This window comes from Mandrillus leucophaeus, unplaced genomic scaffold (assembly GCF_000951045.1).
Source record: "Mandrillus leucophaeus isolate KB7577 unplaced genomic scaffold, Mleu.le_1.0 Scaffold100, whole genome shotgun sequence".
In the NCBI taxonomy this organism is placed as follows: domain Eukaryota; kingdom Metazoa; phylum Chordata; class Mammalia; order Primates; family Cercopithecidae; genus Mandrillus; species Mandrillus leucophaeus.
The window spans coordinates 3,370,502-3,388,531 of NW_012098099.1; the positions used below are offsets into that span (position 1 = coordinate 3,370,502).

At 42.2% G+C, this 18,030-nt stretch overlaps 1 protein-coding gene across 6 annotated transcripts in view; it reads left to right on the top strand.

Annotated features, from left to right (window-relative positions):
* ELMO1 (engulfment and cell motility 1) overlaps positions 1 to 16,833 on the top strand; it is a 597,137-nt gene extending 580,304 nt beyond the window's left edge. For 5 of the 6 annotated variants that reach the window (XM_011972891.1, XM_011972881.1, XM_011972896.1 and 2 more), the window contains 2 exons: positions 8,277 to 8,354; positions 13,973 to 16,833. In XM_011972891.1, the coding sequence (XP_011828281.1) occupies positions 8,277 to 8,354; positions 13,973 to 14,173 (279 nt within the window). In that variant the 3' untranslated portion in view covers positions 14,174 to 16,833. The remainder of the gene's footprint in view (positions 1 to 8,276; positions 8,355 to 13,972) is intronic. The other variant, XM_011972876.1, reaches the window with a different exon arrangement.
* Positions 16,834 to 18,030: the final 1,197 nt, after the last annotated feature.

Here is an 18,030-nt window from a genome sequence, read left to right on the forward strand (position 1 = left end):
CATTTATGTTTATTTCTCCCTTCTCCAACTTCCACCCCAACATCTTTCATTTTCTCCTGCTGTAATCATGCTCTTAATATCCTCCCCGGGCTCTCAGCGAAGCCTAGGACAGGCAGAGAGCAGCTGACTCAAAGCATCTTAGAAAATTTTAAAGGCCTGATACCCTTCAGCATTGTGGAAAGTAGGCTGTGAAATATCTCCAACTCAGACTGAAGGAGAAAATTTTCCCAGAGGTGTGTATTAAGCCCTGCAATACCTTTCATACTGCAGTACCTTTCACCATCCCCTCCTAGTTTACCAACCATTCCATTATCATTCCATTACAGAGGGCACAGGGGGGAACATTATTTAAAAAGATAAAAGAATTTCTCTTGCCCGCTGGAGAGGCCATCAGGGAGCCAGTTCTTTGTTTATGCCTCTTAGAATCTTGTGATCTATACCATTAATGAACAAAAGTATCCAGATTATCTGGAGTACCCAGATAATCTGGTACCAAAAATGTCACATAGAGCAATAGATTGCATCTTTATTTCCAGTGTCAGTGTCTAAGAGGGACACTAAAATGATATACAATCTATTTACCAATCAGAGTTAAAATAAATAGTTTCCACTCTGTAATTTCTATTGTTATGAGACAAAGAGAATCCAGTTCTTTGCAGGATGGCCCTATCTATAGTTAAGGAGAAACAAAAGTGCTGTGAAAATACTGTTCAGGAAGGCAGAGGGCAGGGGATGCAGCTGAAGAGGCTGATTGTAAGATCTTTCCTTCTTAAGTTCTATAAGTATAACTCACCTTAACTCCATGGGAACTCCTACTTTGTTGAGCCCAGCACAGCACTGTCATGTAACGCATTTGATTGGCAAGCATACTGATGGCAGGGTATGCCCAAGAGGCCAGGATCTGTGGCCTCTCTGTTACACAGCACTGACGGGGGTTTCCGTTTCTCTCTTCTGCATGCTGTGGGGAGACAGAGATTCTATAGCTGAGCAGATTAGAGAAGCATCCTTAGCTTTAGCAGCAAATCTCCAGTTTTCATGGTTCGCCTCTTGTGGGGCAGACTTTCTTCAACACCAGCCAGGATTACCATATGCTGCCCATGTCAGGTATTCTCTCCACAATCTCGGAGAGCACTGGTTTGCTTCAGCCGAGAAGGTCCCCACGTTTACATAACACTTGGGGCTGAGCTGGAAACAGTGTGGAGAAATTGGCAATAATAGGGGTCTGGGAGTCTGCAACCCAGAGAAGACCAGGAAGGGTGTACCTGGAAAAATAGCAACCTGCCAGAGTTCAAGTGTGCTAAATAAAGACAGGGAATTATGTAAAATAGGTGTGGAGGGACCACCTGTTTCAGCCCCAACATATAAAGAGCTTGAGAGTTGTGCTCCCATCCTCACAAAAAGGAGAAGTGGGCCAGGCGCAGTGGCTTACTCCTGTAATCCCAGCACTTTGGGAGGCCGAGGTGGGCGGATCACGAGGTCAGGAGTTCGAGACCAACAGCCTGGCCAACATAGTGAAACCTCGTCTCTACTAAAAATACAAAAAAGTAGCCAGGCGTGGTGGCAGGCGCCTGTAGTCCCAGCTACTTGGGAGGCTGAGGCAGGAGAATCGCTTGAACCCGGGAGGCGGAGGTTGCAGTGAGCCGAGATCACGTCACTGCACTCTAGCCTGGGCAACAAGAGTGAAACTCCGTCTCAAAAAAAAAAAAAAAAAAGAACAAAATGAAAATCAGCAAGTTTTCTTGGACCTATCCTAGAACTGAGGTTGAAGGCAAACCATCACCATGGAATGTGGAAAGTCAGATGTCCAAGAAGACATAATAATCCTTAACATGTCTGAACTTAACATGAAGATATCAAAATACATGAGTTATGAAACTGATAGAACAGAAAGGAGAAATAGACAAATTCATTACTATTAATATATCGGAGACTTCAACATCCCTCGGTCAGTAATCAATACACCAGGCAGGCAGAAAATCAAGAATATTGATAACCTGAGCAGCACCATAAATCAGCTTCATCTAATTGATATTAATAGAATAATCCACTCAGCAATGGCAGAATACACATCCTTCACAAGCTCAAAGGAAACATTCACCAAGACAGACCACGTTTTGGATTGTAAAACATGTCTTAAAAAATTTAAAGAATAGTAGTTATACAAAGTGTGTTCTCAGATCACAGTGGCATTAAACTAGAAATCAGTAGCAGAAAGACAGCTGGAAAATCCCCCAAATATTTAGAAATTTAACAACACACTTCTAAATAACCCACAGTTCCAGGAAGAATTCCCAAGAGAAATTGCACAATGTTTCAAACTAAATAAAATGAAAATCCAGCTTACCAAAATGTGTGGGATGCAGTGAAGGCAGTGCTTAGAGGGAAATTTATAGCATTGAATGACTACATTAGAAAAGGAAAAATAACTAAAATCAATAAAGCTTCCACCTTAGGACACTAAGAAAGGAGAGCAATTTAAGCCTAAAGCAAGCAGAAAAAAAAAGAAATAATAAAATTTAGAGTAGAAATCAATGAAACTGAAATCAGTAGAGAAAATCAAAACCAAAAACTGGTACTTTGAAAAGATGAATAAAATTGATAAACTTTTAGCCTGGCCAACCAAGAAAAAAATGAGAGTCACCAATATAACAGATGTGGAGATGATTTCATTTGAACATGTGAGGTAGTATATTTGGCCTTCTTGTATCAGACTCCTCTCTACTTAAAGGATACTAAAAAAGTAAAACCGAGTAAATGATGTTTTGCAACCTTTATTTTTCACGTATTGTCATGACACTCATAAAACATAGGATGGATGATGATGGATAGATGGATGATGGATGGACAGCTGGAGGATGATGGATGGATGGAGTACGCTACTGTAAACAGATAAGACTGCAAATAGAGGCTAGTTCCTGGGACTCACTGGCCCATATTTCTAGCTACCCTGGGCCCTTCCAGTCTGACATGAGGGATGATACTAGCAGAATTTCAAGCAGCCTGGCCCTTTAATTGGCAAATATATGGAATTTACTTGTCTTGCAATGTTAATAGCATTCATATATACCATGTCATCAAGCAAAAATATCAAAAGGCAGAAGGAAAGCCACAATTTTACCTGCTGAACCCCCCAACCCACACCCCTTTCCCTGTACTCCAGAGGTGCCCCCCTGTCTACCTCTGGGATTTCTGGGTAGGAAAGGGGGACCTGCAGCCTAAAAGGAGAATCGACCAAAATGTGTTCATAAGAGGTCTGTCAGTGCACAGTGGATGGACGATAACCAAGGCAAATTGCTGGCTCTTTGGACAGTGTTTCCAGCTGTGGAACAGCTTTTGACATTTTGTGCCATGAGACCCATGGTTAACTTAATGACCGAGCAAGGCAAACTGAGACATTGGCATCAGTAAAGGAGATAGTTCGTTAATGGCAGAGTGTTGGTAACTGATCATCCTCTCACCCACTCAGTCTCTGCTGATGTTCCCAGCAGGGCCCTGAGAACAGAAAGAAGAAAATTGGTCCTTTCCCTTGGGGTGTCTGCTGCAGAGGCATTTGTTCATGTAGTCAGTCATCCAGTCAGCCAGCATGGGAGTGCCTGAAATAGCATAGGATGTAAATGGGGTAGCCGGGGTCCTGTCTTTCTGGAGCTTAGAGTCTACTCTGTTTAACAGAGGTCAGTGCAGCAGGCACATTTTTATGGAGACAAGAAATGCTGGGTTCTTCACACAGGGATCAGAAAATTTCTCATTGAGACTTGAAAAGAATTGCCATGAGTAGATGGAAATTCAGTTGGAAGGTTTAGATTTACAAGGATTAAGGATTCTAAATTCAAACTCTATAAAGATAAGCTGGTTTGTGGCTGTGTGCTTTAAGGTGAGCATTCTTGGTACTTGTTTGACTGGATTTGGGGCTTTTAGTTCAACAGTCAACATGAAACCACCAGAGTGAAGATTCATTGATTCAGATAGGAGTGTATTTGGTATATGAGAAGCTTCCATCTTCCTATTTGCCAGAATTAAGCATTTGTTTTTCTAGTGTGGTGCTTAAACCTGAAATAAGAAGCATATTCTACTGAAGCTGATGTCCTTGCATCAGTTTGAAAATCCTGGTCTTAGCCAGAAAGCCCTTTATTCACATTTACTTCATTCATCATCCACTCATTCATTCATTCAGCAATGTATTGAGCATCTCCTTTGTCCTAGGTGCCAGGAATCCAAAGATAAATATGACCTGGCCTCTGGTCCTAGGTGTCCAGTAGATAAGATTTATATTTAAATATGCAATTACAATTCAATATGTTTATGCCAAAAAAAAATTAAACACAGAGGGAGCCTGGAAGAATTGAGAAAGGCCGATGCCGGAAATGGCATCTGATCTAGCTTTTGAAAAGGAATTGGCCAGGCAGAGAAGTGAGGAGAAGACTTTCCAAGAGGAGGAAACAGTCTGAAAAGGCACAAGGGCCTTTGCTCATGTGAACAGCATCCTCTAATTGGGAAACACTGAATTCGGAGTATAGGATGGATGGGGATGAGGAGAAGAATGTGAGTTGGAGAACTCTTGGCCAGTTACGCTGCTAAGATAGATGGGGGCTGGAGAGTTATAACTACCTGAGGAAGGTAATCTCTGTTGTGTACTACTACATGAGTGAGTGGATGACATGAATGATTGGTTTTTGCCTTCTAAAATAGAAACTCAAATTCATAGATATCTGGGCAGTAATACACTATAGCTCTGAAATCTACTGCTATTTCTGTGACCATAATTTAACACCCACACACGTGCCAAGTTATATCCTGTGTCTTTTATCAAAAGGTTTTGCCCTCATGATGACCTGGATAAATAGAGAACCAGCATAGTTAAGTGAATGCTAGCAAAATGGCCAAATGTGGTGTGTTACCCTCCAACAACATAAGGATTGCCAGCCATCACTGCACACTGAAAATGTGTTGCATAGAACTCTACTCTTGTCATCAGTCAGTTCCTCATTTGACCCATGGAAGATGGCAGTCCCCAAACCCAGGAACCATTTTCCTGAGCATCCGCTGACACAGTGTGCCTTGTCATCTGTCCCAGGGCCAGAGTGTTGAGTACAAAGGTCAGGGGCCTCAGGGCATGATAGGATGTTCGGTTTCCTCTGCCTCCACTTTCCCTAGAACTCAGGCTTCCTCCACATGACAAGGTGGCAAGCAGGCATCAGTGCAGCAGAGAATGGAGAGAAGCTGCTTCTAGATGTAATTTTTCACTGCATTAAAACCAGAGGAATAAAAGAGCTTCAGTCATGAGCAACAAAGCCCCTAAGCATTCGATGTCTAAGCGAGTGTTGTGGTGTGTGGAGGCAAGTAGTCCCTGAGGGGGACACAGATCAGTGACAGTCTACTCCTTCACCACCTGGCACCTTCTCCCTCATGGACGGTGTGGACAGGTGGCAGCTTCTGGAGTGTTAGCCTGAGAGGTGCCATTGCTCCCAGCTCTGCAGCCTCCCTGCTCCAAGTGCTGAAGAGCTGACCTTCACCAATGACTCAACAACAGCAAGCCAGAGACATCAATAAAACCCATTATAAGCGATAGCACCCTTTAACACAGACATGCAGCTCAGAGAATTAATTCCTCCCACCCCCTCCCAGGCAGCTTTGGTGAAATTAAAGTGGGAATTGACATTCTCACGAATTTCCCATTTCTTGCCTGTGTTTATCAGGAATCTAGGTCATGACAGTTCCGATCATTCACGTCGTGAGTGGTATATGTCATAGAAGGGCAAAGCCCAAAGTTCGCATCCTTTTCCTTCCTTCTCTATCCCCCTGCAGAAGAGAAAGTATCACAGCAGTAACCACGCTGACACTCCGGTCTCGAGTGACTTCAGCATCCTGTCGGGAGCACATCTGGGCTGTGGTGCTGTTCACACCGGCTCTTGTCAGCCAGGGGTGATCGGCCACGTGATCTCCCTGAGCAGTCAGGCACTTGTCACCCAGGGTAAGCCCAAAGGGGCCTGGATGAACTTTACCTTTTCCTGTTTACCTCTGAGGGCCCCCTGTAATATCCTGACTGGTTGTTCAGAAGCAAAGTTCACTCCCTCCTTTTTCTCCAATCTCTCAAGTATGAGTTACAGAGTTTGCCTAATAAATGACTCCAAGATTAGTGAAGAAATTGTCATTTTAATGAACATGCCAAATCTGAGAACAATTTTTATGAATTTTTGAAATTATAGCATAGCATTTTGTTGAAAAAACAGTTGTAAGAAGAGATAATGACCTATGACCTGTCACCTTACCATAATTATTTTCATTTCCCATATTTCTTTCCAGTCTCTGTCCATAAGTAGGAATTATTCATAATTGTGATCAGTGTGTACACGGTGTTCATGTCTCATGCTTTTCTCCACTTAACTTCGGCTCCCCATAATTATCTTACTGAATGATTGGCCAAACATATTTCCCTTGGTGGCTAATTTATGATATCTTTATTACCCAAAAGAGGGAGAGGTTAGTTTCTCATAATGTTCTTTCAGATAATAATATTTGGCTTTTGCTTTCTTTTGAATTTTTCTTTTGAAATTATCTCAGGCATAGCATCTCTGGTTCTTGATATGATTTTCATACTGATTTTTTTTTAAAGGATGATATGAATTTATAGTACTAATAGTAAGTCTGTGACTCTTTTAATTTATAAATTAAAAGTCCCAAGAGAGATGGTTATGGAAACAGATGCTGTACTTAATGGCAAATTGTTTTTGTTTGCTTGTTTCAGCAAACTTCCTTTTTACATTATTGTCTTTACTGGGTAGGCCTGAGTCAGGGCCTAAAGAAGAAGAATAGAAAATGAGGAGAGCATTTTTGCAGAATAGCTCCCATTCCACGACTCAGCATTCTTTCCTTCCCTTGTTTCTATTTCTGTCAAGGTGAGGAGACCTTTTGAATGTGAGATGCTGGTAGGTCTATCCTCAGAACAAGTCCTGCCACCTCTCATTGAGGGACAGCTGGAGGTGAACCAGACACTGAGAACTCCACGAGAGCCAGAAATAGTTAGATGATGGACTGTGTCGGGAGAGGGATGCAGCCACTTTGGAATAATTCTTTAATCCGTCTGAAATTCTGAAATCTGTAGGCACTGACCTCATCTTTTTGCCTTTTATCTTTCTGGAGCATTTTTGCTGTGAGTCACAGGTGAAAGACAAACTCTCTAACAGATATCAAGGTAGAGAATGATGTGAAGAGATCTGGCTCCCTAAGAGAGAATGCTTTGTGGGCAATTACTGAGCAATATGGCTCGCAGATCACAGGAGGGGAGAGGGATGGTCATCCCTGGTGCCTAATAGAAGCACAGAGAAGGAAGGCATACTAGAACCTCCATGCTGGAACAGTGTAGAGCATTGGTTTGGATACACTTGGCCCTTCCCCTCCAGACTAGGAGTCCTCAGGATGCTGAGATGAGCTGATGATTCTCATCTTCTGCTGACCACTCAGACCACTAGAATGATTGTCCTACCCAGTATTGGTACAGCATGTACAGTCTGAGAAGTGTGGTTTAATGTACATATTAGACATGACACTGAGTGCTTTGGTCATTGGTCATTCATCTGCAATGAAATGAAAATGTCACTTGGTCCCTGGACCTTTGGGGCCTGGCTAATTGTGTGTACTCCATAAGTGATCACCAGTGAGTGAGACCATGCTTCTCGATCATACCTTGGAGTCTCTGCTGGGTAAAACCTAAGCTTTGTGTAGCCTTTACTGTACAGTAGCTCAGAGGTCAAAGGACAGATGTAAAGATAATGGGTTCACCTAGAAGCCTCCTTACAGCTGGCGTAGCGTCCACATTTTAGTGAATTCATACCTCGGTGGGCCTGTCTGTCTGTCTTAGGGTGATAGAAGGAAGGACAGTCCTTAATGCTGTTGATTGGGAGTTTACTGTTTTTTTGTGGCCTCTCTGGAAGGGAGATGCGAAGAAAGGAGAATAACACGGTTTTGGTGGCGGAGGCGGGGGCTGTCACCTTGGACACTCATTGAACCTCTCTAAGCCCCGCCTCATAAAGGGGATGAAAACACTTGCTACATGGGCTGCATGTGAATTAAATGAGATGGTACACAGACCGCCCTGAATGGAGAGAAGGAATCATGCCGTGAACCTTGAAGAACATGGTTCCTCCTTCCATCAGCCTCATTGCAGCTCTGCTTGTCTAGACAAGCTGGCCCTATTCCATGGTCAATGTGCAGCCATTTGCAACAGCAAAATGAAATGTGCCGATTTTCCTTAAGGTGCTGTTTTCTCTCATCTCTTGTAGGAGGTGCTTGAACTCGCTTTCTCCATCTTGTATGACTCAAACTGCCAACTGAACTTCATCGCTCCTGACAAGCATGAGGTAAGGGTCTCAGGGGGGATAATTTATGAGAGAATGTAATCTTTTCTCAAGAAAAATATTAGAAAGAAAGAAATTTCGCTTAAGAAAAATAGAACTGCCTAAAAAAATGACGCACCAAGGGGCATCTTGCTGACTTGGAGTAGAATAGAAACCTCTTGATAAACTGCCCCTTGCAACAGATTCAACTTCTTAGTAGCCTGGTAAAGAAAAAGGTTGTAAAAAGCCTCAAATGCAGCAAAGGCATAGTTGTTAATCCAGAGAAAGAAGCGGCCCTGGTTACAGCTTTGGTTTTCATTGAATTTTTCGTTTTTGGTCTGGATTTTCCCAAGATAAACTGGTCTCTCTTCTTTAAAACATCTGAGGAAGTAGGTTTTCTACCAAATTTCTTTAAGCTATTTTAAGAGGTTTAGGGCTGTCTCTGCTGTTGGGATTTTATTTTCGAGATGCTTTTATTCCTTTCTGACATCTTGTTATATGTATAATTTGTTTCTCTTCTTGCAGCACGCTGTCAGCTATATTTAAAATATTTAGCATAAATCTAGGAAAATGCATTTGTAAGATAAAGTGGCAGTTATGGCTGATTTAACTTTCTTTTATAAACTGGAACCCAACATCATGCTTGAAACTTTTATTTTTAGATGATACCATTCAAATTTTTGTTTTGCATGTGGTTGCATAAACAGCTTTTAGAAAGGAAGAGAACATTTTAATAGAATCTGATTTTTGTTCCCCATTTCCCCTAGGACATTTAGCTCATTTAGAAGTTATTCAGTATCTGGTTTTCACTGGTTTGAAGCTTTTGAATAAAATTGTATATCCCAAAGAGAGAGGAAAGATTAGACACAAATCCTGCATTTAGAAGGGTGCTTAAATATAATTCTGTGTCACTTGACATTTAGTTTGCTGAAGGGTAAGACTTTGTCTTCATCTTTCTGAAAATAGATACTGTGTCCTACTGTTTCTGTTTTTAAATAAAATTGTGGTTCTACACAGGCCACCATATTCAAGATGTATAGAGCTGTATACAAAACTACTTAAAATAGTAGAACTTTGGATGTTATTTAAATCTATGCAAGGCTGTTTTCCCCAGTGTACATTAATTCCAGATCAAGATAAATGCTCTGGGACTGCCAGATTTTTATTCATATCTGCCACTTCTTATAGATACAATGAAGAGAAAAATGCCATATGCTTGTGAACACTTTTAATTACTTCAGACCACTTTCCTCTCTATTACCTCATTTTATTTCCATAATTACAACATACAATAGAAAGTTCTATTACAGACATTCTCATTTATCGAATGAGCAGGGAGAGACCTCCCAGAACTGAATACCTCAACAATAGAAAGGTTAATACAGTTGCCCTTGAACAGCATGGGGGTTATGGGCACCGACCCCCCACACAGTTGAAAATCTGCCCATAACTTTTGACTCCCCAAAAACTTAACTGTTGATAGCCTACTGTTGACCAGAAAGAAGACTTCCCCATAGCATAAGCAGTTGATTCACACACATTTTGTATGTTATGTGTATTATATACTGTATTCTTACCATAAGGTAAGCTAGGGAAAAGAAAATGTTAAGAAAATCATAAGGAAGAGAAAATATGTTTACTATTCATTAAGTGGAAGAGAATCATCATAAAGGTCTTCATCCTTATTGTCTTCACATTGAGTAGGATGAGGAGAAGGAAGAGGACAGGTTGGTCTTGAGGTCTCAGTGGTGTCAGAGGCTAGAGAGGTGGAAGAGGTGGAAGGGGAAGCAGGAGGGACAGGCACACTTGGTGGAAGTTTTATTGAAAAAAAAAAATCCATGTGTAAGTGACCCACACAGTTAAAACCCATGTTGTTCAAGGGTCAACTGTAAGTATAACGACCCTGGCTTACTCTCTGCCAGGCACCATTAATGCTTTATATGTATATTTCACCTCAGTTAACCCTCATATAACTCTGAAAGAATCCCCATTTACTAAAAGAGGGGAATGAAGCAAGAGAGCTTCAGAAACGTGTTCAGGGTCACACAAGTAGTAAGAGACGGAGCTGGGATTTAAACACCGGCAGCCTTGCTCCAGAAGCCCCTCACTTAACCCCTACATTGTGGAGCTAGGAAGAGAAGGAGCAGGCACTGAGCTCGCACATTCCTGGCAGGCCCATCACTCAGCTTCTGCAGTCATCAACTCATGGCCAATCTGGTTCATCTGTGCTCCCATCTACTCTTCCACCATGATTATTTTGAAGCAAATCTGGATATCACTTTATGTATAAATATTCCTGTATGCGTCTCCCAATAATAAAGACTCAATTTAAAATCTGTAACTGCAATACCCTGATCACAAATAAATTAATAATGTGGTATTTATTTATTAAACCATGTGCCGTCAATTTTCAGATTTCTCTAATGGTCTCATTTGTGTGTTTTTTTCTTTCATACTTTGTTCAAGTCAGAATGCAAATAAGATCCATGCGTAGCAGTTGGTTGACATGTTTCTTAGGTTTCTCTGAATCTACAGATTTCTCTTTCTCTGTCTCTCACAATCATGAGCATGTGCCTTTTTTCCTTGAAATTTATTTATTGGGAAAAACAGGTCATTAAACCTGTAATGTTAATAGTCTAGACTGTGCTGATTATAAGTTTATGTATTAGCTTACTGTTGCTGTTGTAACAAACTGCCACAAATTTGGTGTTAAAGAACACAAATTTATTATCTTCCAATTCTGGACTTCAAAAGTCAAATGTGAGTATCCTGGGCTAAAATCAAGGTGTCAGCAGGGCTGTGTTCCTTTCTGGAGGCTCTAGGGAAGAATTTTCCCTTGTCTTTTTCACTCAAGAGTCCACCTGCACTCTTTGGCCTCCATCCATTGCAATGGCCGGTTGAACCTTTTCATCACATCACTTCAGCCTCCTCTTCCATAGTCAGATCTCCCTCTACCTCTCACTTCTCTGACTCTGACTCTTCTTCTGTTTCCTTCTCTCACTTTTAAGGACCTCTGGGATTACATTGGGCCTGCTTGGATAATCCAAGATCATCTCTCTATTTTAAGGTCAGCGGATAGCAACCTTAAGTCCCTTTTCCACAGAACCTGACATATTCTCAGGATCCAGGGAGTAGAATGTGGGTATCTTTGGAAGGCGGGTATTATTGTTCTCACCACAACCTGCAGTATAATTCATATATTCATCTGTCCCCTGTATGTCCTATGAATTGTAGTTAAAGGATTAATCAAATTCAGGCTCCCTTTCTAAGCAGTAGCAGTGGTGTTTGTACTTTCATGGTGATTTCTTGCTCCCCTTTCTTGGATGTTAGCAGGCACTGATGATTGTTGTCTGGATCCTTGGAACCATTAGAGGTTGCAAAAGGTTGATATCCTAATTTTATAATTCCTTCTTTATTTATTAAAGGGATAGAGAGAAACTGGCCTCATCAACTATTTGGTTATCCTAAAGTTATACAATTTACATATGGTAGGCAGGATAAATACTTGATTCTCTTTATCAGTTTTCAAAATAGTGTCTTTCAAAGAAGAACAATGAGGCATTTGGGGGCAGGAGTTGAGTAGGAAATCATGCATTTAAACAGAATTATGTCTCAATATGTTGCAGTTACTGTCATTATTAGTTTCTAAGTTATCTGGTCTGGAATAAATAGGAACACCATTGGGTTGGCATCTGAGTCCTGTTGGGAGGACCCCTTATGTCTTTGACAACTTTCTGGCATTCTGGTATGATGGGGTGCTCCAGGTTTATCTTTGTTTCCTGCCTTTTCTCTGTGGAGCCTTTATTACTTGTAGTGGGAAATGGTATTTAGTGACCAGAATCTAAGCATGAGGTATGTTTATGGTCATTGCACACCATGGTGCAATGGTTCTTGGTTGGTCATTATTTTATTTTTTAGCCCTTTTTGGGGACAGAGCTAGGAGGGTTTTTTTTTTTTTTTTTTTTAAGATAAACTACATAATGAATTGATACTGATAGTTCCAACTCAAATTCAGTATCAATACTACAGGGTTTTTATTTATTGGTCGATGTACTTTCAAATAAAATTTTCTGTGCCTGTTGTTTCTAAAAAGAAACGCACTGCAGAAATGGATGGTTAGTTAGACATGTTCAGAATCAGATCATGAGGACACTAATTCTTCCAGAAATCCCTTAACACGAAATTGATGTTTCGATGGGTTAAATGCTTTGGCTGAGATCACCTAACCACGGTAGAACAAAAGCCCTCCAAATCAACGCTGCCCTCCTCAAACACGGATCTCAGAATATACCCATTGTGCACCTCCTCAGCTTAAAAAGTAGGACCACTGATATGCATCATGGAAGATTTCTATCACATCATGGTGACTGGAGATTTATATAGTGTTTTTCTGTATACTTTGGGTACTTTTATGTTGAGATCTGCTACCATGGAATACAGTCCAGATAACCACAGTGCCAAAGTAGGTTAAGGAGGGTCTGGAATTGCCACTTGACCTAGTGAGGCAGAAAAGTTGGGAATCTGAAGTGCATGGTAGAAGGAAGATCACTTGAACAAAATAGGAGAACAATTGCTGTTATAGAATCCTATACAGGACTGTTAGAAACCTAACTCCAGTGTGTGAGTGGAGCCCAGCATCCAGAATGTCAAGCAGCTTTCTGTGATGCAGCAGGGGTGCCTCTTTCACCAGGTGTCATGGTTCTCTGTCCAGGTCATTACAGAACTCCAGCCTCTGGGAGGGAAGCTAACAAGAGAAAAGCAGGTCCTCAGACAAAGCACAGTTCCTCCTTCTCCCTCAGAGAGATCATAGTCTCCTGGAGAGACAAAAGGCTATGAGAGGAGAAGAATCAGACTCTTAGTTGGGGACTCTGAAGGTCTTTCCAAAACAGATAATGTCCCCAGGGATCAGGCCCCAGAGACCTGGTGAAAAGAAACCTTAGGAACTGGAGACAAAGGCTAAAGAGGTCCCCAGACAGGCAGCCAACCCTCCTCCCATTAAGATTGCCCAATAATTTTAACCATTTTGGCTGCCAGACACTGGGCAGCAGAAGGCTATTTCCTAGCCCTTTAGCTGAGAAACACCAAGGTGGGACTACTGTTGGCCATTGGCTCCAGGGTGGGACAGAGCTGTCATTGTGAATGCTAGGAATCAGACAAGACAGGCCGAGATGAGCTACTAGACTAGGAGCCATGACTGGAGTCAGAAAGAAGCCAGCTTCACCTGATGTTGAGTCCAGGACTGGTAGATTCCACCAATACCTAAAGGTCATAGACTACCGCATAGGTGTTACATTGCAAGTCATGGAGAACTCCAATCCTCAGCTGTTACGGAGAGCCATTCTTTGCAGAGAAGAGCACAGGCACTGGAGTCAGATTGCCTGGGTTCAAATCCCACCCAGTCTATGTAATACTGAGTCACTTAACTTCTCCGTACCTCAGTTCCTTCACGTATAAAACAGAGATGATAACAGAAGTATCGACTTTATTTTTTTTTGAGATGTTGTGAATATGAAATGACGAAGTAGGCAGAGCACTTAGCGCAGAGCCTACTGAGTGATGAGTATTCACTGTTAGCTATTTTTAATATTAATACTTCTGCAATTGCCACGAGTAATGATCGCTGTTGCCTCCCTTCCTGCCAGTACTGTATCTGGACGGATGGACTGAATGCGCTACTCGGGAAGGACATGATGAGCGACCTGACGCGGAATGACCTGGACACCCTGCTCAGCATGGAAATCAAGCTCCGCCTACTGGACCTGGAAAACATCCAGATCCCTGATGCACCTCCGCCGATTCCCAAGGAGCCCAGCAACTATGACTTCGTCTATGACTGTAACTGAAGTGGCCGGGCCCAGACACGCCCCTTCCAAAACTGGAACACCTAGCTAACAGGAGAGAGGAATGAAAACATGCCCACGCCTTGGAACCCTCCTTTGGTAAAGGGAAGCTGTGGGTCCACACTCCCTTCAGCATCACCTCTAACCCCGGCAACTTTCAGCCCCTAGCTGGCATCTTGCTCACCACCCTGATTCTGTTCCTCGGCTCCACTGCTTCAGGTCACTTCCCATGGCTGCAGTCCACTGCTGGGACAAGAGCAAAGCCTACTGCTAGTAAGAAGGCCAAAGGGCCCTTCCATCCTAGCCCCCCGCAGGCATGCCCTTCCTTCCCCGTGGCAGGAAAGCCAGCAGCCCCAGACTGCCCCAAAACTTGCCCACCAGACCAAGGGGAGTGCCCCACGGCCCCTGTCTGGAGGAAATGGCCCAGCTATTTGGTAAGAAGACCAAACCCCACATCCTCCTTTCCCCTCTCTCTAGAATCATCTCGTACCACCAGTTCCACTTGAATTGAGATCTGTGCTCAAATCTCCTCCCACCTCCCTCCCTGCTTTTGCCTTGCTCTGTTCCTCTTTGGTCCCAAGAGCAGCAGCCGCAGCCTCCTCGTGATCCTCCCTAGCATCAGTTTCCCGAACAGTCCACAGGTCCCACGCCCACTTTGCGTCTGCACTGTGATCGTGACAAATCTTCCCTCCTCACCAGCTAGTCTGGGGTTTCCTCTCCCTGCCCCAGGCCAGAACTGCCTTCTTCATTTCCACCCACACTCCCAGCCTTTTAGCTGAAAGCACAAATGGTGAAATCAGTAGTCTCGCTCCATCTCTAATAGACTAAACCTAAATGCCTCTAGGACAGGCTGTTGCTATCCAAGGGTTTGGTGTTACCTTCTCCTGGGAGGTCCTGCTGCAACATGAGTTCCACAGGATGGTCAAACTGTCAGACATCCAAGTTTACATCATTGTAATTATTACTGGTATTTACAATTTGCAAGAGTTTGGGGTTAGTGTTTTTTTTTTCTTTTTTTTTTTGGCTTTGTTTTTGTACAAAAGAGTCTAACATTTTTTGCCAAACAGATATATATTTAATGAAAAGAAGAGATACATAAATGTGTGAATTTCCAGTTTTTTTTTAATTATTTTAATCCCAAACATCTTCCTGAAAATAACATTCCCTTAAACATGCTGTGGAATAAAATGGATTGTGATGATTTGGGGAGCTGGTGTTTTGATTTAGTAACTTAGGTTCTTGCTACTAAGTCATCAGCATCACCTAGGAGCTTGTTGGAGATGCCAGCTCTTCAGCTCTGCCCCAGACCTGCTGAATTGGGTGATGTGTATGTACATTGGTTTGAAAAACACTGCTGTGGGAAACCCTCCACCTTTACTAGGTCACCATAGGCTCGGAGCATCAGTGGAGAATGTTACTTCTAAGAAGACCATCTCTACTCACTGAGAAAATCAGACCCACTGTATGAAAATATCTATCCCTTTTACATTGTTGTCTCTTGACCATGACTTTCTCTTCTTTTTCTTTCTTACCATGATATAATTTATAGAGTGGGTCAAATTAAACACATCACAACTTTGAGGAAGTACATTTAGCAGTGAAAAGAATGCAAACCCACAGACCTGAAATAAATTAAGCCAGAACTAAATAAATCTAACTGTGGATTAATTATGGGTCAGAGCCCAGCAAAGGATGTTTCTTAGGTCATTTCCACTGGAGGCATTATCAGGATTGTAAACTTCCAGCCCTGGGAGGGATGTCAGAAGGGTCCAAGGTGCAGTATTAAGCGTGGTGCAGCACAAGCCACTCTGGCCTCACAGCACAAGCTGTGGAAGCATCCAGGTCATTGCTCTTTACCGTCAACAGGATGTGCAATTACAGATTGACCTGGGTTGAGATGATATGGTCCAGAGCACTGCATGCATTGCAGGAAAAAAAGTCCTTTGCAATCCAAAGCCATTCACAGGAGTTCCTTCTTCCCATCAGAGCACTCACACCTGAGTGTTGAGCTGTTAATTCGTTGATCATTAAGCTTCGATGTTATTAACATGTACTTGCTGTCAAGAGCATTTATTAATCTACCCGTCATCATGATAAAACAGTAACTGTTAGGTCAAAGAAAGCAAACAAAGTCATATTGTTTTTTACTTATGGGTTACAAGATCCAATCCATGAAAAAGGGAATTTTCTGGACCAGGATCTCTGAGGTCCTGAGACTCTGGGTTTAAGAAATGTATCTGTCCTGTGACCTTGGCTGGGAAGATCCAGCCCCTCTCTCTTCTGGCACTCCGGCTTTGGTGCATTTAATAGAAAGAAACCTTTTCAGGACTATAAAAGGCAGCGTTCTCCAGCTCCTCCCTAGACCATCCTTTGGACCTGTGAGATCTGAAGAGTATGCCATCTGTTTCCCTTCATTTTGTGACCATGTGGGGAAGGATTGTTGCCCATATTTGGCCACCTCACCTTCTCTCTCCAGGCTGCCCAAGGCTTTTTTCCCATGCAATAAGCCTACCGCCTCCAACTCATCTCCTGTTGCCTGCAGTTTCCTGAGCCTGGGCAATTCAGCCAAATCCAAGGCAGAAGTAAAGTAGGAAGACTGATGTCATGAAGTCCAAGTTGCGTTCTCCCATTCGCCTTGCTCAAAATAAAACTGATAATTTGAATCTGCTGATGTTTAAATTCCTATCTTATTCTTGTTCAGAACACATAGGAGGAAGGAGAATGAATTGGCCTCTCAAACCTCTGTGACAACATTTAAGGGCAGGGAAAGCTAATAGTAATTGCAAAAGAAAAAGTGCAAGGCTGAATATTTCCTGAGTCTAATTGCAAGTCCATTCTAAGCCATCCTTCAGTTATCAACTACAGCATGTCCTGTCCACCTGCTTTTACAGTGAACAAAGCAATGGGTGTCCCCAGTGACATGCATACCTTTCATCCATTTTGTTTTAGTTATGAAAATACAATTAACACAAAGCTTTCATTTTAAGGGGAATGAAATATCCATTCAATAATCAAAAGTGTGCTTAGAGATAGGCCCTAGGAACTCAACAAGAACAAAATTTGTAAAATTAACATTTGTAAAAATGAGAACAAAATTTATCAAGTCAGGGAAATGACAAGCAACTTAGTCAAATATAAAACCAACAAGTTGCAGCACAGTGTGGTAAATAGCATTATATAAATAGGTACAAGGTAGAATAGTAGAAAGGAGGTTGTGACCAACACTTTCCAAAATGGTATAAGGGAAAGCAAGAGAGGAGTAGAAACTTGAGTAAGATCTTGAAAAAGGGATTTTCACCATGTAAGAGAGAAACCTAAGTAGAGCAAAGTGCGAACAAAGCATGGAGGCAGGCTGATCTGGAACAACTCAAGAATCTGTAGGTCATTCAATGTGGTTGCTGTGCAGGATGCTTATGAGAGAGCAAAGGGTGATAACACTGCAGAGGAAGAAAAGCACAAATCCTGAAAATCCTGACAGAGTTGGCAAGGATGTTTACTTGAGGGCAAAAGAGAGTGCATTAAGAGGTATGATGTCAGATTTGCCATTCAGAAATATCGCAGATACAAAACAGCCTTGTGCGGGCAAACTTGAAGTGGGAGAAAACTGGAAGCAGAAATATTAGCAAGGAGATTTTTGAAATAATCCCAAGCCAGCATTTTTTGAGCCTAGACTTTGGTAGTAGCAATAGAAATGGGGAGGAGGGTAAAGTTATTAAAGAGAAGCGAAGACCTCATTAGCATGGGGATGAGAGAGACAGAAGAGTGCAGAGGACTCCTGAGCTCCTAGAATAGGTAAGAGATAGGGCTGTGAGCAAAAATCAGGAAGAGAGGAGGAACAGTAATGAGATGAAATAATGAGA